Source organism: Tyto alba, unplaced genomic scaffold (assembly GCF_018691265.1).
Source record: "Tyto alba isolate M040663 unplaced genomic scaffold, T.alba_DEE_v4.0 Super-Scaffold_42, whole genome shotgun sequence".
Classification (NCBI taxonomy): Eukaryota; Metazoa; Chordata; class Aves; order Strigiformes; family Tytonidae; genus Tyto; species Tyto alba.
Window position 1 is genome coordinate 35,512,593 of NW_024881318.1, and position 27,299 is coordinate 35,539,891.

The following is a 27,299-nucleotide window of genomic DNA, read 5'->3' on the forward strand; positions in this document are numbered from 1 at the left end:
GGAAATAGGAATGGTGAACTGATGCTATCTGAAAATGAATTAGAGAAGGTGGGAAGAAATGTGTTCTGATGTACTGGATAACAGGATGACCTTGAAAGTACTTGCTGAACACTGAGGTACTTCCTAGAGTACTTCTGGACCCTTCCCTGATTCTACATATTTGTATACCTATTGTGGTCAACAGTTGTTTCTTGTTCTTAACACTGGCTGCCCTCAGGATCTCTATTTTTAAAGTCAGAACACTAACATATGCCATTTGTTATGCTTGGGTTTTAGACTGACAGAACAGTGTTGAGGTCCCAGACTGTCATCCGGACACAGTATTTCATCTGGTAAGTACAAACTGAAAAATAAGACATAGTACCAGGTGTCAATCTGTGTTGGCTTCTTTTTCAGTACCAATCACACTTCAAAGCCCTAAATGAACTGGGCTCTATCTGTCTACAAATCCTTTTTTCCTTTTCTTTTTTCTACTCTGGAAACTTGGAAATAACAAGAAATTAGTTCTCGTGCTTGAAGCTGATGGGACTTTAGTAACAGACCTACTGTTTTAGATCTCCCTCTCAAGATGTGTCTTCCTTTTCCATGGAGAACTGATATATCTAGAGGCTACATTCAGAGGATGACATAAACATGATCTTGACACCTTAGATTTGGCTTAAACCGAAATGATTGCAGTACAGTAATAATGCAGTGAGATGTTACATAGCAAAAAAACAGAAAAAAAATTTATAAGGCTTCTCTGATGAGCTCATATCAAGGCTCTTGCTAAGCCTCTGTTTTCTTAGACTAAGTGATTAAACAAATAAACACCCTTTTCAGTATCTCTGACAATACTTCACTAACAGCTGAAGAGCTTGGTTGCTGGTACTACTACTGACGTTTCTTTTCTTTAACCTCAGCAGTTTTCATACCAGCATGAATCCTCCCTAACATAGTAGAAAACCAGGTTGTGAAAGGTTAATAAGACTGCACATTTCACATTTCTTAATCACAATTTGTCATTTAGAGGTTGGACACTTAATATCTCTCTTTTTTTAAGGATTTTGAACAAATACTCTGGACAAGTTATAATGAAAATCATGGGGGGTTTCGTGCAGAAGTTTCTAGTAGCTGTAAAATGAGCTTGGGTACTATTATTATAACTTTTAAATAATTAAAAACTATTTTTAAAATTCAGGTGACAAAAAGAAAGTAGGCAACACAATGCAGGATTCACTTGGAACAGCAGTCATTGACAAAATCTGATAATAAGTGATGAGACCCTGAAGTAAGTCTATAAAAGTATGAAAAACAAAGAAAGATTAATATTCAGGGCTGAATACTGATTGGAAAGCCTCCATGAAAAGATAACAGAACTATTTTTAAAGCTGAATTTTACTTCTAGAGACACAGGGAGATGATTTAAAGAGGCTTTCATGCTGATTACTTTAGATAAAAATACAGACTGTTTGAAGTTAGCCAAACATGTCGGGTAGCCAAGTTATGCAATGTGTTCCAGTATACTGTGTGTCCATGGATATTCCAGAGTTTACAGTAGGTACAGCTGGGAAATCTCAGAGATACCCCTTTCCAGAATTCAGCTATTGGGTTATAAAAATATTTTCACATTTCCTGCAGATGGCTGGATTCTTTTCTTCACTCATAATTTTAATTCAGAATTCATTACAGACAGCTGCTGGCTCTGATAGAACCTAATTGCTCTTTTACTAGACTCAGCTGAAAGCAGTCAGATTTCCTTTTCCTTTGTAGAGTATATTATATATAAACATGGGCGGGGAGAAAAATAACCAATTAACTAAATACATACGGATAAAATGACTCACTAAGAGTGCTGATCAAATAATGTATCAAACTACAGCTTAGGTCAAAGGAAATTACAGGCCTTGTAGGACATGATAATATATATATGGAAATAATTATCAGCACCAACATCTTTGTAATTTGAGATAACACATGGAAAAGGCATTGCTTCTGTTAAAAAAAATCTTGCAGAAAATGATTACATTTTAATAAGGGGCAGGTTATCTCACTGAGTGAAAAGTCATCAGTCTCCAGGAGAGATGCTCAACTGAAACCATTTGTTGGCCGAATTCAAGCCAGGCGTTAGCACCTCCACTGGACAATTTAGCAAGAAATGTGGCATAATTTTGGATCTATTTTTGCTGCCTTAAGTATTCCCCAGTCTTTTTTTTTTTTTTTTTTTTTTTTTAAAGGTTAATGTTACCAAGTCTACAGGAAAAAGGTATGTCACAAACAAGGGAGCAGATACAGTTAGCAAAAAGACTAGCAATGTGCGGGTTCCCTGCCATCTCCCTCCATATGACAAGTACTGAATCAGGTAGGGTATTTTGCTGTGCTAGTTTGCTATGATGGATGAACACAAGGGAAAGTTGTAGACATGTAAAACAAGAAACAGTATTAAAGAATGTTCTTTTTTCTCCCTTTATTCAAAGACATTTAGTGAAATGAAGACACACATGTTTAAAATAATAGTAAATATATATCTTCTAACATGATGCATGAAACTACTTGTCAGAGAATAATACTTAGACAAGGAAAAAAGTCAAAAATAAGACTGTCTGGTTTTGTTCTTTAAAATGTCTGTAGAATATGAACAGTGAAGCATCCACCAGTTTCTCTAGGTAGCTAAAGGAATAAGGGGGAAAAGAATTTAAATCTTCATTAAGTAGGGCTAAACTAGTCACTAACTGCTTGCTGCTGGGGAGGAAACTGTACTGAAATATTGTTGACATTGGAGTTTTATACTTTCCCATGAAAGTTCTGACATTTGCCATTGTCAGAGACAGGATACTGGCCTAGACAGACCACTGATCCTATCTGCAATAGCATTCACTATGTTCCTTTACAGATCTTGCCCTATGCAGTCATAGAAGCTTTTTAGGATTTCAAAAGATAATCCAGCCCCGAGTCACAGCAGTGGGGCTATAATCCCCTGAACCACAGGCTAAGTACCAACCAAAGATGACTTTATACACATAGGACTGATTTAATCAAAAAGACCACAAGTAGGTATTTTCCATTATTTGAACCTGCATGAATAAATACTACTATTATTTGTTATTTGTACACTTTTGTATTTTAATAATGGTTCAAGTGATACTGAGATTTTATGCTTATGAACAATGGAAACACATATACATACAGCAACTTCAGTTTAGGTTTTAGGAAAGGCTGGTTTGCTCTGCAGAACTGGTTTCTAACTTAAGACAAAACTTGAAAGTGGATCAGCATCAGTTAGCTGGTGTTTGACATCTCATGGAGGTTTTCTAGATAATGTAGCATAATATTTTCCTATTCAAAACTAAAAATATCAAGGTACCCGAGCCAATCTTTAAGGACCCTGCACACTTTCACATTAGCTACTGTATGGTAGGTAATCCTTGCCATGTTCATACTTCTGGATTTTCATATCACATGAATTTAAGGACACAAATTAGAGACCTAGGCTAATAAGATCCAGACTGCCCTTAAGATAAAGAGTGATTAGTTGGGCAAGGTAACCGGCATCTTTTCAATCAAGATGATCATAACTAATGACATTCAAATTTGAAACAGAGAAAAAAAATACCAGCATTACCCATCCATCACTGTTTCTATCAGTATAGAGACGAAGACTCTACCTTTTTTTCTATATAATTGTATGACCATAGCACAGTAACAAGGTGAAAACTCTTGTATGTTCAGCATACACCAGCCAGGGTCTTGAATTGTGAAGGTTTTAGAATCTAAATCTTCAAAGCCTTGAAAGTTTTTGTGGTGACAATATGAAAGTAAGTCTGAAATCCTGTCCCTCTGTGACGCCACTCATTACACAGGTGATTATCAAGTATCTTGCTCTACCAATGACCCCTCCATCACTGTGCTGGTGGGATATCAGCCTTTGTTTCTGCCAACTAGCATTTATCAACCTTTCTCCTAGACTCTTTCTCATCTTCCAGTAGATTCTACAATTCTAACAACTAAATGGTAACAGAATAACCATCCAGAAATTTCTAAATTAAGAGAATCCAGTTCCAGTTCCTTAAACAAAGATCAAGCTCTCAAGGTGTCAAACTCTGAAAGTCTTGGTGTATTTTGTGTAAGGTGTGTGTAGAAATTAAATAACTCCCAAGAAGGAAGTTATGTGTAGAAATTAAATGACTGCATGATCAGAGTAACTGAGACTATCAATACAAATGGAATACAATGAAAAACATGGACATTTACTCATTGCTGTATTTTTATACTAAAAGGAATTAAATACCCTAAGCACTGTCACCAATTATGCATTGTTTTAAGAAGGGACTCTAATAACAGCCTTATACCTCTCCTTTTGCTTTTTATTTTCGAATGAAGACTTTGAGAAAAAAAGTTGCTTTAATGAGATATATGGTGACCTACAGCTAACAGCCAGAGAGCAAATAGTTACAGTATTTTTGTATATGCATTATACCTAGCACAGTCTAATATATAGTAGCAACCCAATAGTTGCTGGATAAAGACATGTGGGTAAAGCAGAGAAAGTTTAGAATATTTGTGATATAAAAATACTTGTCACACTAAAATGCATTTACTATCTTTTCCTCTCCAGAACTTTCAGCTGTCCAGGGAAGTTAGGAAAGATCCTGAGTTGTTCTCAGGGTATGGAGAGAGAAGGGTTGAGGACGCTTTTAGTATTTTTCAGTCTTCTTTGAGAGATTTCTGATTATGTACTGGGGGGGTATTTTTTTTCCACCACCGTGAAAAATGATAGGCAGTCATCTACAACTTATTCAGTGTCAGGATTAGAAAATCAGCACTTGTGACGCATGTGGCAAAACCAGTAGGGAAGTTTAAAAGATACAGAGGTGAAGTAAAACAATCCACTGGAAAATCACTGCCTTAGATATATATTTAATTTTTTTAAATTTTATTTTTTATTCTGAAACACTGAACAAAGTATCCTACTTCAGGAAATACAAGATCATACCGCTTTTTGTTATTTTTTGAAAATTAGTTTGTTTTTACTGTGTAACTGGTTATGTTATTATACTGAGATATGGATTTACTCAAACCAGTCACATTCTTCCAAACATCCAAGTTTTTCTTTTGGAAATAGCAGCATTAACAGTACTTGCCAAAACTTCATGATGTATCTTAAAGATATGCCACTTGGTGCTGGAATTAAAAGAAAGATTCAAACATGTGGGATTGCACTTACATGTTAATCTTTTATGTAGTGTTACTGAACCAACTACTAAAGTTTCTGTGATGTTTTGAAAACATTGTGGCACAAAGCTCCCAACACCCTCCAGTACTATCTCAGTGTGATCTGATTAGCACCTGTTTGCCTTCACTAATCCAACTTCAAACAAAAACGTGTGCTTTCCCGACTATCATTAGACCACACATTACAGCCTTACCAATGCAGAATCCTAGGATTTAAGCCTGAATTTTTTCATTAAAGAAACTCTTTTTTCTGTATCAGCTCTGCAAATTAGGACAAGTCATGCAGAGACACCAGTTGGATTGTGGCATTATTCAATTTCTGTGCAAAGGGACTGAGAAGATACAGTGTTGAAATACAACAGTCTGTAAATTAAAAAGCATCTACCTGAATCAAACTTCTCAACCACCATATAGAATGTCTTCAGACAAATTATTCTAAATAAGCCAAGTCAAGATTTGAATAAATATTATGAGAATTATCTACTTTTTTCTACATTTTTTGTTAAATTTCTTTTGTGTTACTTTTTTTTTTTTTTTTTTGTATCCAGATTTACCTTTGATTTAGCTGCTTTCCGCTACCAGATCTCACACTGAAAATAATCATACTGCTGTCTTTGGCAGAATTTAACTCAAGCAAGGATGACAGAACATGGCAGTTTATAATAAATATACTTCCAAATTTAACTTTACCTTTGTTTGGGCTTTGCTAAACTCTTTCCTGGTGGATATAGACAGAAAAGTATAGACTTTTTCCTGGAAACAGTGTGCAATGGTATTATCCATTTGTATTATTACCACTATACCTTTTTCTTACTGGCAGTTGTAACAGAATATCTTATTACATAAATGAAAAAAACCCTGCATTTAAATTAGGCCTTGATGTTACCTTTGGTGCCTCACAATCCTTTCAGTGATGATCTTTAAAAATAATGTAGATTTATTTATATTTTCATTACCTTTTCAGCTTAAAAATCTGTCAAATTTTCTGCACAAGTAAGAGTTTTGACTGGTAGAATGTACATACGATATTTGTCAATGTGTTTTTGATTTCTGAATTAGAATCAAATTCAATACTGTGCAGGCGACCAAACTGTTAATTATCAAGGGTGGGTGTGTAAATGACATGCCGAGATGTCTGTTGAATAGACATTAGTAACAAATGATTACTAATGTTATCGTAAACTCTGATCCTATAATTTTGTATTTTTCTTTGCTTTCATCACACAAGATTTGTTATGAAGACTTCCACTTGCATTTGTTGAACATGTCTTACATAGTCTAGTAATTTTGAATGATAATACTTACACTCTATTCACAGTTAATTTCACCAGTTAAGACCATGCATTTTGTTTTTCTGGTCACTGTTACACTAATAGAATGCATTCAAATGTTTACAGGGTGGGTTCTTCAGTTGTCACTTGTTTTCATCTTGGACTTTTTCCCACTAAGCACCCTGTAAATTATTACATAAATTCTTCATACGCTCAACAACCATTTCCTAGGAACAGGATATTAACTAGTTTATCACCTAATGAGGCTCTGATACAAACTGGTCTGGGACCATACCCACGAACCAGGTCTCCAGTGACCTTGATTGCATATAGGAAATATAGCCATATCCCAAAACCACCAAGCAAACTGGAAAAACTTCTTAATCTGTTAACATGAAGTGGACTGAAAGACCACTGGTGGTCAATATTAGAGCAGATGTGTAAATTGCAGTAAGAAAAAGCTCCAGACAAACCTTCACTTACGATGCCTACTTATAAATACAGAATAAATAGGAGGATACTTTCCAAGGATCAAAACGCAAATAGCTGGCTTTTTTATTTATTCCTCACCCAGGCAGGCTCCTATTGCTTTTACTGGTTGTTGACCTGAATCAAATGTGAAAAGGAGCTCAGCTTTTGAGCAGTAGGAAACTTTGAGCTAAATTCCTATCAATATAATAGACAAATAGCATCTCCCTGTATTTAGTTGTTTGCTAGCTTTTAGTTTCAGTTAAAAGCTTTGCAGAAAAATGCTTCCACAGCTTATTCATACCTAGTTTTTTTTTTTGTTTTTGTTTTTTTTTTTTTTTTTTACCAAACATATTTTGAAAGGTAAAATCCCTTGTATTTATACTTCTAACATGTCATTATTATAATTTCCTGAGCTCTGACAGTTTGTTAGATAATGGAAGAAACATAAAAGAAAGTATCAGTGCTGTCTCGGGTGTCTAACACTCCCCACTACTAATCCCATGATGTTTCTGCTGGGGAGTAAACTCAGATTATTCCTTCAGTGAGATATCTTGGAAAAGCACTACCTACCACAGGCAAAGGACACAAGACATGGTCTTGTATTATATTGTTTTGCTCTAGTGAAGAAAGTTTGAAATACTTTTAATATCTGAATGATGGTAGTACATGAGCTTTAAAGAAAAGGGACTTAGGGAGTCCTGAACACAAAATGGGAGACAGTGACAGATAACATACAAGGAAAAGGTGACTTTTTTAAAAGGCTGCAGAAGCAGACTGGGGGCTAGCAAAGGAAGAAATTAAAAGCAAGTTTGTCAAGAACAGGAAAAATATCTCAGTGGAAAAGGGCGACTACTAGAAGGCAAGAAAAGGTGATGCCTGAAAAAAATCGGCAGGACAATACCGACATTAGAATGATGATCTTTCTTCAGATAGAATATTAAGACATGTAGGAATATACTTCATGTTGAAATGGTTCAGCATTATGATAATAAACAGTGAAATGAGTTTGAGAAAACAGTGTAATTGAAGGACAAAAATAGAATATAATTAGAGGAGTCCATGGAATAAAGAGCAGTCCAGGCACTGGAGAGAAAAAAAGGAAAAAAAAAAGTGGAATGACTGAGAAACAAATGAAAGAGTGAAATGGAGAAATTTACAGAGTGACAGAGAAGAGAGGAAACAAAAATCTGAAAGCAGATTCTAAGAAAAAATAGATGACATGCAGAAGTTGCTTACTTTTTCTGTTTCAACATAAAATGAAAATTTTTCTGAGCTTGAAATTAAATGTTTAGGCATGTCCAGTACTTTAATTTCAAACTGAATGAAAGGCATATATTTCAGCCTAAAGAAATTGTTGCTGATTTTTTTTAACCTATTTAATAATGTCAAATTCAAAATGATAAGGCAATACAGATCTCAATATATAATGTTGCTACCATATGCCTGAAAAGAGACACCTACATTATCATTACTACTGTAAGACCTTAGTAACTTATTCTTCTTGGTCTATCAGTTAGATAGCATGGTAATATTGATGAGTTAATGAGTAAATTCATAAACTCTGGACTGTCCACAACACTTGCTGCTACATGCCCAGCCACATAAAATTTTTAAATACAGAGACATGAATCTGTAAATTTGCAAAAAACCTGGTTTCATTACTTCTGCTCATAGATAAATTGTTGCGAGTAGAATTTAAAAGGCCTGCTAAAATGACAAAATATGTGGAAGTCTGCTTTTTAGAGGATAGGTCATATGAAATGCTTAAAATCTTAATGTCTCAAGAAGCTATACAAAAGAGAAAGAGCTCTGACAATTTTTCTACCAGATGATGCATATTGTAGAATATTGGTAAATAAATTAATAGAAAATTGGGGAAAAGAGTCCCTCGACAGGCATCAAATCATACTACCTAACCTGGACATTAATTTCACTGAAATTTGCATGTGTAACCAATGCCAAAGAGGAAATAATAACCTTGCATTTCATCAATACCACTAAGTGATAATAAGCTCTGTATTGTATTTCATCTTTTCCAATTACTTGCTGTATGACTCTTAAAAACTAATTTAATTCATATATTTTTGTATTTAGAGAATTTAGCTAATTGTACTAACTTAACAGCCTTTCCGGGGTGGGAGTATTCATTTATTCTATTAATTTTGCTTTTGAAATAGAGCATAACATCTTTGTTGCTGAGCTCCGTTGGAGGTATAGATCTATATGGATCAAGCTGATGAAATTACAGCTAAGGCAATCTATAATTCAGGCAATATTCAAAATGTTTTAAGATCCTGTAAATACAGATACAAAAAGATTTGTCTCCATTCAGGAAATACTCAGCAAACTTTATAAAAAATTTGTATTATGATTTATATTTATTCCACATTCTTAACCCTGGTGTTTCAATAAGCATTAAATATCTATCTTCCATGTTCTCTGATCTTTTCTAAAATCTGGCAGTGCCATAACCAGGTCACCACTTTGCAAGGCAACCATCTTTTTCTTTGACAGACTCAGAAGCCCCTTCGAAGTAATATAATGTTTTGTCTGCAACAAAACAGAAAGCAGCAATCTTGGCATAAAATGCTTTGGAAGAAATTCTGACTCTACCTGCAATGTACAACCATAGGTCCAGCATCGGGTGGGTTGCATGTCTTGACTCGTCGCAGGAAAGCTAAGAAGGGTGTTGGGTGTTCTGGAACACCATGGTCAGGCCAGGCAGTGAACTGGAATTGCCTCACTTCCCTTTTCTCACTTGAGCCATTCTATGAAATTAAAGAACTTAATGACAAAACTGCCACTTCATGTGATATTGGCACTTTTCATGCATTACAAATATTGGCACTTTTCATGCATCACAAGTGCCAGAGCTTTAGCTAGTATTTCATTCCGTTATTTGTTTTTTCATAATGAGAGCTCTATATTAAATCACAAAACTCTATGTTGTAAGTAAAATATACCTGGTTTGTAGAAGAAGTCTTGCTGTTCATAGCTGCTAGGAGGAAATGAGGGAGAAAAGTGGAAAGGAGGAAAGGGAAGAACAAGGGAAGGAGAAGGAAGGGAGAAGGGAGAGAGAAGGGAAAGGAAAGGGGAAGGGGAAGAGGGAGGGGGAGTAGTGGTGCAGGGAGGGGAAGGAATAGGGGAGGGGAGGTGGAAGGGGCGGAATGGGGAGGGGGGGGAGGGGGAGGGGAAGAGAAGGGAAGGGCAAGAGAAGGGAACGGGCAAGGGAAGGGAAGGGAAGGAAGGGTAGGGAAGGGAAGGGAAGGGAAGGGCAGGGAAAGGGAAGGGAAGGGAAGGGAAGGGAAGGAAGGGAAGGAAGGGAAGGGAAGGAAGGGAAGGGAAGGGAAGGGAAGGGAAGGGAAGGGAAGGGAAGGGAAGGGAAGGGAAGGGACGGGAAAGGAAGGGAAGGGGAAGGGTAAGGAAGGGAACTGAAGGGATAGGGAAGGAGGAAGGGGAAGGGATGGGAAGGGAAGGGAAGGGAAGGGAAGGGAAGGGAAGGGAAGGGAAGGGAAGGGAAGGGAAGGGAAGGGAAGGGAAGGGAAGGGAAGGGAAGGGAAGGGAAGGGAAGGGAAGGGAAGGGAAGGGAAGGGAAGGGAAGGGAAGGGAAGGGAAGGGAAGGGAAGGGAAGGGAGACGGAAAGGATAAAAGTTGCCTACATATAAGTTTTAAAGTATACTGTAAGTATACAGAAGTATATTTACCTTGTAAAGTGCAAATGTACGAACACAGTATGTTGCCAATTCAACAGTGTCTAAAAGGGTCACTTGGATTAGTCCATAAGTTTCTGTCCCTCTGCTTGGCCAGTATTGATCACACTTCACCTGCAGTGAAAAATATGTAATTATTTAATAAATATAAAACTGATGTTTATTATCTGAGTATGTATCAGTGTAGGTTTTTAAAGCATGTGGAGTTAGAATGTTTAACAACTGCTAAGGATACAACATAATAAATTTATTTTATTGTCCACAGGAGTTGTTCCTCTGGTAGTAGTTCTTACAATATGTTCCTCCATAATGGGTATATGTAAATTCAGTGGGGCAGATGATTAAGAAATATTAATAAGGATAGATACACTATAGAAAGAACAATTTATAGTAGTTAAAAACATCATCTGTATCTTCAGTTCGGGATTTTACAACAGTACCAATCCAGTAAAGGTAGACAGATAACTTTTTTAATATTAGATATATTTTACCTATTTCACATTAGTCCTCAAACATATAAACTGTTGCTTGGATGTCAATATTTCATATGTATAGAAACATCTCAGTAAAAGCCTGAATTTTTTCAGAAAGAATTTTATTACACAGATAAATGAAATAGCACCAACCACTATTAAGTGCCCTGTGAGAAAATAAAACTTCCCTCTCAGATCACTGTTACGAAGTATAGAATGAAACTGTGTGCACAGTCATTTAAAAAACATAGTCTGACAAAGAGAGTTCATCAAATTTTAAAAGACATAGGCCATTTAATTCAGAAAAATCTCCATTTCAAAACATCATAGTTTAGAATATTAACAAGTTGAAATAATTCTGTGTAAGATGATGCATAAGAGAACCATATGTTTACCACAATTGCTGAGGCTCAAGAATTTGTGTGAGTTAAAAACTATTTAGAATGAAAGGTATTATGAAAAAATAAATGCTGAATCCCTAAAACAGTCAGAAAACATGGTACAAAGTATTATGGGGGGTTAAATAACTGAAAATATTTTGCTTTCAGTGACTGATAGGTGAAACTGAGACAGTCAGTCTCCATTCTATTTATAACAATTCATTCTTATCAATTATTCTTGCATATGGTACAGAAAAAGTGTATTCTGAGTCCAGTAACAATACATTGTATTTGTTTAACAAATGTCTTCATTAATCACTCTAAGCCAGACTCATACCAAATTTGGTGAGAATATACAAACTGTAAGGAACAACAAAAGCAGAATATTGCACAGTATTTCTGATAAAAATGTGAATTATCATGCTAATCCAAGAGAAAAACTGATGATTCCCCCCAAAATGGAAAATTAAAAAATGTGTCTTTGAAACTTATGTGTTTTCTCCTCACTCTATACAGTACTTATTGAAAAAGACTTTGTACACTTTCAAACTCCCCAGTCCTGAATAGCTTTGCTTGCAAATCATTTTGAGGCTCACATGTCACAGATCAGTAACAGTTCACAATTCACAGTCTGAGAACAAGTAATCTAGATAAAGAGGAGAAAAAATTCTAACCACTGAAGCAGGTGATGAACACTCATTAGAGGCTAAAAAATCTGAAATAAGTTTTTACAGGAATTGATAGCTTGATTTATAGATAAGGAATTGGAACAAAGTAACTAAAAATGTTTATTGATACTACAGTCTTAAAAATGGGATTAACAGTGTATAAAATCCTCTTATTAGGAGGAATTAAGTAATTACTTCCTTGTACTTTTTACTGAAATATTGAAAGAGTAAGTATTACAGGTACTTCATGAATATTGGTGATTTATTTGCAAGATACCTAACATTAAAAGACACTATGGTCTTCAAATGAGACAGAAAGCTATATTTTCAATTGAGTTATTTAAATATAGTAAATCTAGTTTCACTTTATCATTAATATAAACACAATATAACTTGTGTCTATATTGTTTAGCTGTATTTTAGACAAAAAATGTGTGGTTTATTCTTTCATTTCCATAGAATACCATACTTTTTTTTTTTTTTCATGGAAGAATATTGATACATAATAGCTGTTGTTTGCAATCTTAGCAACTACAAGTTCAGCATAAACCTCTGACTAAACCTGTTTGGTTTGAAAGATTTAAAAAAAAGAAAAAAATGGTAGAATACTTTATATACTTTTAAGAAAATGAACGCAAAAAATAAATGTCTACCTGTACCTTTGCATGCCTAGACATGTAGTTCTCCTCTTTACCCTGTAGTTTCCACATATAAACTGTATGCTCATAAAAGCAGTGCCAGTTTCCGAAAAATATGCCTGAAAAACTAACCAGCTTTCTCGCTATAAAGACTTTACAGAAGAAAATGTAATAGAGAGAAATAAATGTTCAACACAAAAAATAAATTAAAATTCAGAAATTGTAGGTTACCAGCGCCTTTGCAAACAACAGAAAATGCCTGTTTTAATTTTTATTTTGTATAGTAATCTGATGTTAAGCGTATACTCAGATTTAGAAGCCTGTAGAAAATTGCTCCTTTTCAGTTAGGCTGGGAGAAAATAAATGTGCCTGCTCTTTTAGGTGCAGATTTTAGTTTTGTTTGTTTTGTTTTGTTTTCATTTATTAGTTTATTTAACATAAACTTCAATCATTTTATAATTTTTCTAAAATACTTTCTTTAAGAGGTAGCTGATACAGAGGGAGGACTGCTGCTGGAAGCAGACACTAACTGTTCAAAAAGAAATACATTTTGTAGACCAGTGTATATTATCTGAAAGTGGAAACTGGTGAAAATAAATATCACATTTTTAGAAAGAAAACCTGATTTTGGACTGATGTGGATTTGACCTTGTGGAAGAGCACATGAAGCATAAATTGATGGACCTACAGCTTTTATTCCTTTTTCCTCTTGCTTTTTCTCAGAACAAGGCGTCTTCTTCAGAGATGTTCCCTCACCCGCTTCCTATACTCTTCTTCTCTGTGATCATAAACATTACATTCCAAATACTCCTAACAATTTAGAGTCCAATTTATCTTTGTGAGACATCAGAACAATGTTTTCTATTGGACTTCACCAGCACCAGGGAATCAAATAATATAAGTTAATTGTTAAGACACTATTTTGTGAGACAGAGTTCTTGTTAAATGTTTTATGCTAAGATCCCAGCCACTAGCACTTAAAGTTTATTTTTCAGAGGTTACATATTAATGTTTTCCTCAGAAAAAAATTCTCAAACCCCTTGAATAATCCAAAATTTAGCACTAAATGTCAACAACTCAATTTTGAAACTATCTGCCAAATTTTTTTTTTTGCTTTAGAACTTTGGTTTATGTTTAATTTCCCTATAGTAGGGGTACTTTCTCATTTCTATACATTGTTTGTAAAACAGACAACTTTAATGTGGTACGGTATAGTGATGGTAACATGCATCCTCCTTCACAAATACAATTACAGGGTTTATTTATCTTCAGAGTCAGTTTGTAATACACCTTTGGTGAATTTCAGTCCTCACCTTCCTCTTATCCACACAGCTCCCAGTTGCAAGGATTGATCTTTCCCTCTGCAGACTATATTCACCTGCACCCAATCAGATCTATTCTGTGCCACTAACTGTACCTGGTTACAGAAAACAGCTTTCACCAGTAATTCTCTAATGTTCTCTTGCCCAACACTGAAGGTGGAAAGATGAATGAAACAGACACATGAACACAAAAGAACTCATTGGTGATTTCAAAGAGTGTTTTTTAAAGAGAATTTCAATTGCAAGTAATGACAAGCATACCTTTTACTACTTTCACTGCCTCATGATCATAGGTTGCACACTGCCAAAACCACTATATCTGAGATCAGAGCAGCTCTCAAAAGACTACTAAATATATTATGAAATCTTTTAAGTACCATAGCAGTAGACATAGCTAATAGACATAACTGATGATAGGCATGTTCTCTTAACTTGCCCCTCAAACATACACACATTTTCTTTCTGTATATTTATTTCACTCAGTCCACACAAATCCTTTCTCTTCATAGCAATATGAGCATTCACTGAAAGCAGAACTGTAAGAAAATGTAAATGCTTTCTTTTCCATTAAAAATGGGAAGCTGGAGACCATTTTAGACTTGAGGGGTTTAAGTAGCTACAGAGTTCCTAAGAGTATTTGTGGATATTCACACTTCAACAAGTCACAGACATTAGAGAAGGTGCTGCCATGCATCAGCAGAGCTGAAGGAAGTGTATTTCCACATGAAGATATGAACACAAAGATTCCTGACATTCAAGGGTAGAGAAATAATTTTCCAGTATAAAGTTCCATCATTCAGACTGAAAAACCCCTTCAGGTGATTCTTAACACGAGCCAGCTGTTACAGGCCATCTGAGATTATAAGGACAAAATGCAGAGCAGTAAAGAGACAGAAAACTAGTAATAGGCAGATTCATACAGTGTATTCCTTGCTTTAAGAACAGCATATGAATTATGCTGAATCTGGAATAGGAAATAACAGCACTACGTAACAATCTTTTTGCTCTGATTTTCTTGATAAGTCTTTTGCAGACAAAACTTTCTAATGACATTTTCAGATGGTCTTCCTTCAAAAATAAATTATCTCTACACTGATGTTTAATGGTAATAACAATTATGTAATAAAAAAGGTAGTGCCAGTTGTTGATGATGGAAACTGCCCCAAACCCTATGAGGCTAGCTTAGTGACTCAGACATTCCAGTTAATGTTCTGTTTCCAAGAAGCTGTTACTCTGAAGACATTTTTGTTTTTGCAACAATGCCTTGCCACTTAAAGACTAGGCTGATAGTCTTTAGGTCTTGAGTCTAAAGGTCGCAAGCACTGACACTAGTACATGAGACTGTAATGCAAAGATTAAAAAAAAAAAAAAAAAAACAACAGAACACGGAAACACATTTTTTAGGCCTTATTTGAACAAGATTTGGTCAAGTGTCACTCATTCACTTTGGTCTAACTATAAATGACAGATTTAAAATATAAACTATGCTGAAATAAGGCTGAAAATAAAACAGTCTAAAATTTTAAATTTTGCTCTCAGAGTGGCAATGAATTTAATAGCATCCTAAATTCTGAAAGAACTCAGCACCCAGCACTGGGTAGACAGAGACTTCTAAATCTCACAAAATGTATTCCCAAAATAATTAATCACTTCTGGAAGTTTTGGTTCTTTGAATCCATTTTTTACTACATAAAATGAACATTTGTATGCACTGGTCTCTGATAGTGATTAATAGTAGATAAATAGTAAGTATGTAATGGCAAAGACAATGCTTAGTCTGGAGAAAATGAGGCTGAAGGGAGACCTTACTGTGCTTTAAAACTGTCTGGAAGGAGGTTGAAGTAAGGTGGGTGTCTGTTGGTCTCTTTGCCTAGGTAACAATGATAGTGCGAGAAGAAATGGCCTCAAGTTGTGCCAGAAGAGGTTTAGAATGGATATTAGGAAAATTTTCTTTACTGAAATGGTTGCCAAGCATTGGAATAGGCTTTTTAGGGAAGGGGTTGAGTCACCATCCCTGGAGGTATTTAAAAGACATGTGGATGTGGTGCTTAGCGACATGATTTAGTGGTGAACTTGTCAGTGTTAGGTTAACGGCTGGCCTTGATGATCTTAAGGGTCTTTTCCAACCTAAATGATTCCATGACTTTATGATTATTGGAGCTCATCTGAACTGAGTATTCAGAGTTTAAACACTAGGTAGAAATTATACACTTCTGCAGTGCAGTATAATTCTGTCCAAGGTCTTTATTAAGGTAGCCTTGAAAAAGAAGTTCCAAACAGGACTTGGAGACAACATAAATGAACTTTAGGCTAATCAATGCATAACAAACTTTAGTCCTCTAGTAAGTCTGCAAATCAACCCTCATTATACCCTTGCTTTCTGAAATTTCTGAGATATGATTAGTAGACTAACAGTTAATACTGAAAGATAACCCCAAAACTCTTTCCATTCTGATCCTTACAACAGAGTGTGGTACAGTTATTAAAACAAAAGGAAACAGATATTGAAAGGAATCTTGGGCTTATTTGAAATGTATTCTCTGTCTTGTCTTTTATCTTCACCTATACAAGCTAAGAACAGTTCAAAGTTATATTGCTGGCATCAGTGTGAGATGCCCTTCTGGAACTCCTCCTAACAGCAGGAAAGGCAGGGTCTTAGTGAATTCATTTTGAAGGATGAGTCTGTCAGTTAAGTACAGAAAAATTCTCCAAAAAGGTCTTGAAAACGTTTATATGAATGGAACTGAGGGAAAAAGTGAACGGGCTGACAACTTTTTGCTATATCCTCTTCCTCTACTCGAGGCTGATCACTGTGTGCAGCCTGAATAATCCTTTCACTGAATTGAGATACTACATTCAGCTCACTTTTCAAGTGGTCTAACTAAGATTTTCTACTGTCTATACAAGAGAGCTGATAAGAATATCATGTAAGAAATCAGTGAAACAAAATAATCAAAGGGGTAAAACATCAGAGCAACAAAATTCTACTGTTCTTATGGTTTTGGTCACCTGAAAGTCAGAAGTGAATGGATGAAAGAGCACAAAGATCAGAAATGGTACATTGGAGAACATTTTTGGGATCTTAAGATGTTTCCGTCTGGATTTTGATTTTTGAAATGAACTTTGAGTCATGGTGAGCTTTCTATTGCTAGTTTCATACACAGATAAAATTCTTAAACTCATAAATACATTTTACACTGTTCCTGTGATATTAACCCAAAAGAACACCTAGAAAAAAAATCTATTACCAAAATGTGCCTTTCAGTAGCCAACTGTATCCATTAACTTCCTTAGAATACAGGAAAAGCTTTGTATATGATGGAAAATGTAAATCATAATATTCTCTTTCAGAGACACCTGTTTGAAGAACTCAAAATTTTCCAGATGTATTTCTCATCATAAAGAAGAGGTCTTGAGTCTTTCACAAGAATCTGCTAAATAAGGAAATGCGGGGTTATTTTCCCTACAAAATACTAAATTCATTCACTGACCTTTTCAAGCCTCAAATTCCTTGAAAGAATTCCATGCACTGAAGTAATAAATTGCAGTGCTAAACCAAACATGAACTACTCACTGAACTTTGAAAGCAAATATGCAGAAATTTTCATTGTGCAAAGAAAACTTTTAACTTAAAATGTCAATTGCCATTCTCTACATGTGGCATAGTCCCTCTGTCTGTATTAAGATAAGAATTATATGAGGTAGTAACGTATGTCTCACCTCAAGCACAAAGCAAATTAATTAATCAAATAAAGTCAAACTACAGAGTTACAGTACAGTTTTGACTAAACCATTTGCTATACACTTCCCTCAGGGAAATGGTATTTTTGAGAAAACTATCGGTTTACCCTAACAGGTAAGAGAAACCACTTCATTTACAGACAGAGAATCATAACATAAAGTTAAAATTTCACTTCACTAAAGAAGCAAAATAAAATTCTGATAGTACATTAGTGGTACATTAGTTACTGGTTTGACATTAAAATTAGGGAATGAACAATGACAAAACTGCACATTTAGTTTTTCTTTAGTAAAACAATACAATTTAGTATGTAAGAATGCCATCTGCAACTCATCTCCTACCTGCTAATATGTCTGCCAGGAGAGATGCTGACTTATTTCTCACCAAATAAAGGCAAGTATATTTTTCTAATTACTGCAAAACGTAATTGAAATCTTTATTTATATTTTTGTATGTTTAAATACATATTTCATAACTTAACCCGCCCCCCAAAACATACCTGTGCTGCCCAATACAAAACATCAGTGCAGCTTTTATGCACAAATCAATTACATTTTGTCTAAATACAGTAGAATACAGGACCGCTTGGGAGCATATTGCTATAATCTGTAATGAATTGTTAAGTGCATGTATTGATGACTTTTCTACTCATATTAGTGAAGACGTCTTATTGTCACTTATTTTTGATCCAATATTTTGACAAGTAATAGCACCAGTATTACCTGTCAAAACATACTTAGGAGAAAAGATCTGAAATTTGCTGCTGAATCCCTGCACAACAAATGGAAAACCACCTTAATCACAATCACATAAAACTCTGTTGTACAGCCTGTATTTGTCTTAAAGATCTTAATGCATTTCATACAGACAAGAAAACCATGTTCTTAGTTTTCTTTGCTTATTACTTACTGTTTTGCGTGTACTACTGCTTTGCCTCAGCTATGAGGTCAGCTACATTAGATATCAATGCCTACTCTGCTATCAACAAACGAAGATTCGTTAAAAATGTTAGCAATTTGTGCATTTCCTTGGAAGATTTTAGGGTTCTTCCCAGATCAGCCTTTATGTTTTCCATGTCTATAGCAAGACTCAGAAATCTCTGGTGGCCAGAAGTTTGTTTCAAAGCTATTCTTACTAGAGTACTAAGGTACAAATACACTTTTCACTGTGCTTATTCAAATGTTTTTGGGTTTTTTGTGCTACCTGAATCTGAAAAAAAGCTTCCCTGATTTAATTTAATATGTCCCACTCCTTCAGAAAACAAAAAACAAACAAAAAAAAAAACAGAAAACAAACTACCAAACAAAACAAAACCCCCACAATTATTTTACTCAATTTCCACCTTCAAGACACACATATTAATCTACATGATATTTCTACTGTCACCCAATCTCCCTTTCTCTAACACATGGGATACTCTATAAATCTATAAAAAATTAGTTGAAAGACTCAGATGGAGTGTTCTGATTTGGGAGATTTAGACCTGTTGTATGACACTTGGAACAACAGAAGTACCTATTTAGCATTGCAGCAATGTCAGGAAAAGTCTGCCTGGCTTTTCTTGGGATAGTGCTAGCTATTGACTCTCTTGGGTATCAGGGACGTGTTGGAGATGCCAAGTCCAGGGACTTCTCACTAACCTTACATCTTCTGATAGAACTGATACAGGACTGATGGAAATGGTCCTACCTATTTCAATATTGAGGAACAAAATCTGAGACAGGACACATGACTTTTTTACTGGCTTTGTTTCTACCTCCCTCTTCCCAGTGAAAACTCAGGATTCAAGATGCTACAATCTGACAAACCAAGATAATTATTCTATGCTTATATTTTTATATATTCTTGATTTATAATATTGATGATGATATCCACTTCCTGACAGTCAAATGAGTGTCCAGATCAGGCTAACAGAATGCCACAAATGTAGTTTCCTCATGTACTCACTTAGTCATTAGCAAATTTGAATGAAGCTGACAGTATCAGTATGAAAACTACAGCCTTCCATATCAGTACAGAAGTTCAGAATCTAGTTCATATTTCAATAATTGCTAGTGTCATTATATTGTCATTTAGCTTTGACCTGATCGGTGTTTTTTGACAGAAGATTCTAATCCTAGGCACTATGGTTCCAACATAGAAAATATTGCCAGTGAGGTTAAGGAGGGAGGTAGATATTTTCTATCAGTTCCAAAACAACACAGCAAGTTTATTCAAAATAAGGCCTTACATAGCAAAGAAGGAAAGTATTGAATTCTCTTTCAAGTGGATGACCTACAACAGTATCCTACCCTGAAACAGGAGGCAGGACTAAATGTTTCTTGTTTGAAGCAATATTATCTTTTGCTATAAAGTGAGATTTTCTGTCTTCATCTGATCATTCACATCATTCACTACAGCACAAGTTATTGGAACATTCAATTAATTCAGAGGATCTTAAAAAAAAATAAAAAAAAGGAAAATCTGCCATGGGTAGAAGGGAAGATAGAGGAGTGTGGAAGAGAGGTATCACACATGAATGCTTTACAGCCTTCCTTAGTGTAACACACAACTGCTTCTCTAATCTCTAATTTGCATCCTTCAGTATTATTCTTTTATTTCATTTAGGTTAAAATCATGTGTGTGACAGATATGCTACCAACACTGTTCCATGCACTGCCAGTGTGTATAATCCTTTTTGATATAAATTATGTGCATGGTAGACGAATGATGAGACTGACTTTCTCTTTCTAGTCTGGTTTAGGTCAAGGGAGATTCAGGTGATGACATTTCATACGAAACCAACAAAGTGTGAAAGGTTATAAGAGAAAGAGCTTCTCTTTTCCTGCAGCTTCCTTTTAGGCAAAAAAATGAATAATGAATTCACTGTAACATCTTCATTTAATGTACTCAGCTGTAAAATATGTACATTCTCAAAGCTGAAGTTACTCAGACATCTAACACATGTTAATTAACCAACTTTGTTTCTGCAGATGTAATTAAAATCCCTGTCTTTATCTATGCAGTCCAGGTTGGAAAGGCTGATATCAAGCTGCAGGGCTACAAAATGAAAAAAGCAAGCTAAACAGAAATGATGACATGGAGATGGAAAGTAGATGAAGTCCCTGAGAGAAATGATCTTGCCTTGGAGCAAGAATAGTGATCAGGCTGACAAGACACAAAAGCAATCAAAAAGGAATCAAATGAAAAAGAGAAACAAAATTAGTGAAGATCTTCATCTTTAATGGTATATAACAGTGTTTGTATTTCATACTCGAAATTTCACTTGGTCTCCTGCTACAGGGATATGCTATAAAAAAAGATAGCATGAGAAAAAAATAACAATGAAATATCTTCATATTATTTTCCCACATAGGGATTCCCACTGCTGCCTCACCATCAATACCATTAACTACATTAACATGTAGCTACTGTATTAGAAGAGGTAACTGGTATGCCTTATTCACAGAGTTGCAGACTCTAAGATTGGAGCTGAATTACATAATGGATAGCTGGTCTCTAATGCTCTGCACTGAGTGCATCAAACTCACTTGACCTATGAACACGGAATGAGCTAAATTATGCACAAAAAAATACGTAAAAATAAGCATTGAACGTACAGACAATCCACTGAATAGATTGTCTCGTCTCTCATTACACTCAGGGAATGTATTGCTGCTGAATGCTAATCACTTCTGGTGGTGATTACTATTCTGATCAGTGTTTTTCTAGGGTGCAGTCAGCAAAGGCTAGAGTTAGTTTAAAACTCTGCTAAGCAATTATTAGAGAAAATGAGAAGAATTTAATTTAGTTACATCAAAACATCTTTCTAGACAGTGGCTGTCTGTGGCCTGCAGTATTAAAATAAACTCTCAAAGATTTAAGTATACCTTCTGCAATGGGTTGCTTATTAGGATCAGATTTTTTCTTAGCACTGATGCTATTTAGCAGCAACTTTATTACGTAAGAAGTAATTAGCGAAGAAATGGGCAAAATTTCATTTGCATAATTCTAAACAAATGTCAGTGCCTAGACTAGACAAGGCCTGTAGACTCAAAATAAAATGAGAATTTGTGATAAAATTACCCTCTACTACATATGAATCGCCATCAGGTACACACAGGCAGTGGTGTTCATGTAGGTTGAATTTACATGTGGAAAGTGATTCTGTAAATAGAATGCTACACATTGCTTGAACTGCAAAAAAAAAAAAAATAAATAAAAGTGACGAAATGGTAAAGGAATAAATGTATACGTGCTTCAATAAGACTCCATAAAGGAATGACTGTTGCCAATGAGGTTCAACAAGTTATGTAATCATTACAATTGTATGTATCGAAGCATGTGAAAAAAACATCAATGTCAACACAGTACAGCATTAGGGTTTATGGTGCATTTCCCCCTGTTTCAAGTTTACACATGTAAAAACATTTTCATTTGGAAATGGAGCTCATCCATGAGTTGAAATACCAAATATTATCTAGTTACCTCCATAAGATACTTTTTATTGACTTAAAAGCTTTTCTGGATGATAAATCTCCTCTCCTCCTCCCTAGTCTCTTTCTGGACTGTTCTTGATCCTCTGTATTTATTGCATTTTTAACACATGTTGCACAGCACCTTAGATACCTTAGATTTCTGTATTGCTAAGGGACTTCCATCTGCAATCCCACAGCCTGCCTTCCACTTGCAGCTCCATACTCCTTCACATAAGCTCCCAGGACAGGGTACCCCAGAATGCCTGTGGCAGTGTTTTTCCCATGACACTCGTTTGTTATTCATCACCTGGATTTATACTTGCAAACCCAGATCCTGTTGTTATGGCAGGTTCCCAAGGGAAATGATATGTCAGAATTACCTGTTATTTCTCCCCTTTCCTGATTTCTACATTTGGTTGTAGCTTCTGGTTTAGGACTCATTATTGCATTTGCAGGAAGCTCAGCAATGAACCAGCTGCATAGCAACTTCTCCAGTCATGATGACAGCAATGATAACAGCATCATAAGCAGGAATAATCCATGAGGAGTTTGAGTACATCTTGACATAAAATACAGAGTTATTGTGGGAAAAGGATGGTAGGGAACCACTGGAGAGGGTGCTGAGGACTGGGCACTCACTTCTGTTTCTGATTGGACACTGAGAAGGGTCCTTCCCTCTTCTTTTTCTCATCTTCTGTTTTTTTTTTTTTCCTTTTCCCTCCCTCACCCCACCAAACTACATCCACCTGACCTGCTAGTAAATCCTCATGCAACACACAGTCGCCTGTTACTACCATTCCCATCACTTTCCTTATTATATAACAAAAAAATATTACTACTTTTGATTTCTCTTCACATATAGTACATTTATTACTATATCACTTCCATTATTAGAATATCATCCTTAAGCTTTAGTCCTTTACTTTCCTAATTTTCCTTTGCCCTGTAAAACTAAACTTGAAATATCACAGATAATTTTGACTTCTATTACTGCATATGCTGTTGAAGAGTTTTCCTAGCACCCAGTATGCGCTAAAAAAAACATTGTTATGTTTCTTAAGCAAATCCAAACCCTCACTGATCTTAAGCAATTTTTAATCTACACCATATAAAACTGAAAATTTAATGATCTTGACATGCATTAACTTCCTTACACCAGGATGATACAATCGTATTCTTGATACTACAGAGGAAGTAACATTTTCGGTCACCTCCTAGTATTTCCAGTATGATTGAAACAGCAAAAAATAAAAAAAACACAAAACACTGTGGATCAAGAGATTTAAAGTTTTTTGGAGTATAAAAAGACCTCAAAAATAAGCAGCATGACTTGGTAATTTCATTTTCTATGTAAGTGATTTTCAGAGTATGGAAACTTTTAACTGGTGTCAAACTAAAAATAAAATAATTTCTTGAGCATATACAGGAGACAAACAAATATACATAAAAGAAAAATCTGATGTAAATGATTACTCAGGTATAATATTACTGACATTATATATGCTTCCTTACCCTGGACCTCTCCTCTAGTTTTGTCATCATGACGACAGTTGCACCCCGTTGCTCCCACATCATTCTCCAGAAGTCACCAAAGGTTTCCGGCAGTGCCCCTTGCGTTGCTATATAAGCATTCTGCTTTCTGTATCCATCTATGTAGTTAGCATTGATATAGTCACTCCCTGGTATGCCTGCAAAGATAAGAATGAAAACACAGGGCAACATTTCTGTGCTGTCCTATTGTACAAGAGCTAATAACTCCTGTGACACAACTGGATAAGTGAATCTTAGCTTGCTGCATGCCAAGTATTACATGGGCACTTGCAAGTGAGTGTATGCCATTTGTGGAGGGTGATGGCATCTCTGGGAATAACCATTCTTTTGAAACAAAGGACTCATTCTGATAAGGAAGTATAAAAGAAGACTAAAAATCTGTAGCAGATGGAGAGACCTGCTAGTGGAAACAGCAGCATTTAAAAGCTGGTCTGACACTGGCTGCAGTCATCCAGCAGTATGGTAGCCTCTGTCTGGACCAGACAGGGAAGCCTCTCCATCAGATGTCCGCAGTAGGCTTCATATAACACTCTTTGTTGAACTAACTGAATTTCTTTTAAATATAGAAAAAAGAGTTAATGTCATACTTAATATTACTGCTACATTCCCATACATGGGAAGTTAACATGAGCTTATTTTAACAAAACACATTATGTAAGTCGGGTTTAAGAAATAATGGAATCTGCCACAAGGAATTTGAATTAAATGAAATGAAATGAAGACCTCAGCAAGTCTGAATATGCATGAAAAGAAGGTGGAATCTAAGACCTGTGGGTACATTGGACCTACACTGTCAATTGCTCAAGCTCAGGTATTTTGGACAAGACTTACAGTGAGACATTTAATTGATGGTATGCAGAGCCATGTCTGTACTGAGAGCTGGACAATAATATGCTGCCTGCCAAGGCTGAGGTAGAGTATTGGCTGTAGTGAAGATCACGTTACTAGTATGGACTAATAGGGTAGCAATGCTCAAGGAAAGGGGTAAGTATGGACATACAGGTCTCAGTCCCACCCCTACTGGATTCAGCAGGGCAGTATCCAGCTTTTCACTCGGACTATGTGTATGTTGGGAGACAAAGTGTGACAGGCACAAATTTTGATGTCAAAGCTGTTTTTTTTAACTGATGATTTGAGGAAGAAAAGATACTCATGTGAGATCTCAGTGCTGGTGGGTTGGCAAAGCAGTGTTTTCCACATTACTGAAGTGTTGAACATGGAAGTGTTCCCCAGAAGAGTTAGCTGAAAAACAGAACTGTGTATCATAATAAAATGATACAAAAGAATTGTTGAAGTAATTAATAGAAGTTACTTCTTTGAGCAGAAATCAATGATTTATTTTTACACAGCCAATATGCCATGCCCATCTACAACCCCAGGACACAGTACACGTTCCACAAACTGTTTCAAAAGAGAGTCAAGATGATACAAACTCCCTGGCTTATTCTGAAGCTGTGACCATTTTCACTCCACACAGAGACAGAGTTGATTTTTTTTGGCTATGAAACATAGTAAATTATAGAATATGTTTAAAGAAATCTTTCTCAAGCTTTCTGTCAGAAACTGAACCTCCAAATCTATTCTAATGTATTTTCTCCTGCTGGTGATGTCAAACCAGGAATTATCAGGGCTGCACACTCTTTTCTTTCATGACAACCAGTGGCATACACCTGAAAATGTTTTCCAAAATAATTTGAATTTGAATAGAGAGGTACCTCTTTAGCACTTTTGTTTACTTGTTTGTTTTTAGATGAAATTTGAAGAGTTTCTCCACTCATTCTGGGTAAACTTAGTGTTTCATTCCACTACTTAGTGATGAACAAGCCCACTGATAAACTGTGACACAAATTAAGACGTAACTTAATCTTGAAATTATTCAGATTATGGGTTACTGCAGCTGTAGTATGGCATAAAATTTTACCTTCATGCCCAAGAAAGCTTAATAGATTTTATTGGTTTATATGTTCATTTTATATTTAAGCACAAATTTTGATTTGATTTGACTTTCTGTACAATTAAAGGAAAAATCTGATAAAATATTTCAGGGAAAGAGTTTATAACTTCAGGGGCACAAGAGAGGCAGCAAATGGCACTCCTCAGGCAAGATGCACGGATGGACACAGGAAGACTGGCTGACTATGATTAGAACTGATAGTCTCTTCTGGAAGACAAATAAAGCAAAATAAAAAACCTGTACAACTTGCATAGTCTGTAGCCGAAAAGCATGATTTCCCTCCATGAAAGGCAGAAATTGGAGTTCAGAATCTTGTAAACTTGAAACTTTTTTTACATGACACTTCTTATAGTGTATGCTGGAATTAATGACTTAGAAAATACAACTGCTAGGCACAATGCTGTATTTTCTTCCTTTATCTAGATAATAAAACATTTTTGCACAAACAGATGAGAAAGAAAAATGAAGCCAACAGGAGAAATCTACACCAACTGGGTATTATTACCAAAGGAACTGAGAAAGCTGGTAAGAAATGTTTTCTGCATAAATTAGAATTATATTACGATGTCTGGTATCATACGTTGAAGCATATGTTATAAATAAAAGCCTGAGGAAAAAATGAAAAAGAAAACCAACACTTTGTAAAGTGGTTAAATGTTCTTCTGGGAAAGCTGTCCTCTGGAGCTGATACTGCACAAACTCAGCGTGAAAATTAAACATTAGAATTATTGCAAACTGTTCACTAAAGAATGATCTTGACAAATTTTATCAGACAATCCTAGTATCTGATATGAAAAAATCGAGAATGTCTAAAATTGTAAACACTCCTTCTACTTTCTAACTTGTATTAGATTTATTGATAAGTCATATTAAAATAAGTAACTTCTAAACTAAATAAATTCTAATTCTTTAAATTAGAATGAAGAAAAGCTTCCAGATTATATCTTCCTTGGTCACAGATTCAAGTAAAAAAGATTAACAATTACTGATATAAGAAGAGAGAATTTCTTCCCAGCTAGGTTTTCATTCTTTATCTCCACTTGCATTTTATCAAAAGGATGCAAAAAATCCTGTATGTTCTTTAGCCAGAAAAATCCTTTTACAAGGCAACTCAGTCTCATGGCACAAGAAAAGGAAGTGGTTGGTACATGGACAGGAAAGTCCATTTACCACAGGACCTGAGCAACTGTTAGTGACTTAACTAGTCACAGTCTCAAGAAAAAACAGGTGCTGCCCCAACATTTTGCAAGACTTTCATGAAGGGTTTATCTCTAGAAGAATACAGTACTCTTCAGGGTTATATCTCTACTGAGATAAAGAGAACAATAGGATTCACAATGCTCAGTTCCGTTGTTCCTGTCATCCACAGTATCCATTAGGTGTTTTCTTTGTTCCCCATACATTCGTATAGCCCCTTCAAATATCATACCCATTTCTCACACTAAGTGTCT

The 27,299-nt window shown here is 35.5% G+C and overlaps 1 protein-coding gene across 50 annotated transcripts in view; it reads right to left on the reverse strand.

Moving 5' to 3' along the window:
• The window catches only part of PTPRD (protein tyrosine phosphatase receptor type D), a 1,276,575-nt gene that overhangs the window by 31,719 nt on the left and 1,217,557 nt on the right, over positions 1 to 27,299 (reverse strand). For all 50 annotated transcript variants that reach the window (XM_042804932.1, XM_042804933.1, XM_042804934.1 and 47 more), the window contains 3 exons: positions 23,856 to 24,031; positions 10,658 to 10,777; positions 9,567 to 9,721 (listed from right to left, as the gene is read on the reverse strand). In XM_042804932.1, coding sequence (XP_042660866.1) covers positions 9,567 to 9,721; positions 10,658 to 10,777; positions 23,856 to 24,031 — 451 coding nt within the window. The remainder of the gene's footprint in view (positions 1 to 9,566; positions 9,722 to 10,657; positions 10,778 to 23,855; positions 24,032 to 27,299) is intronic.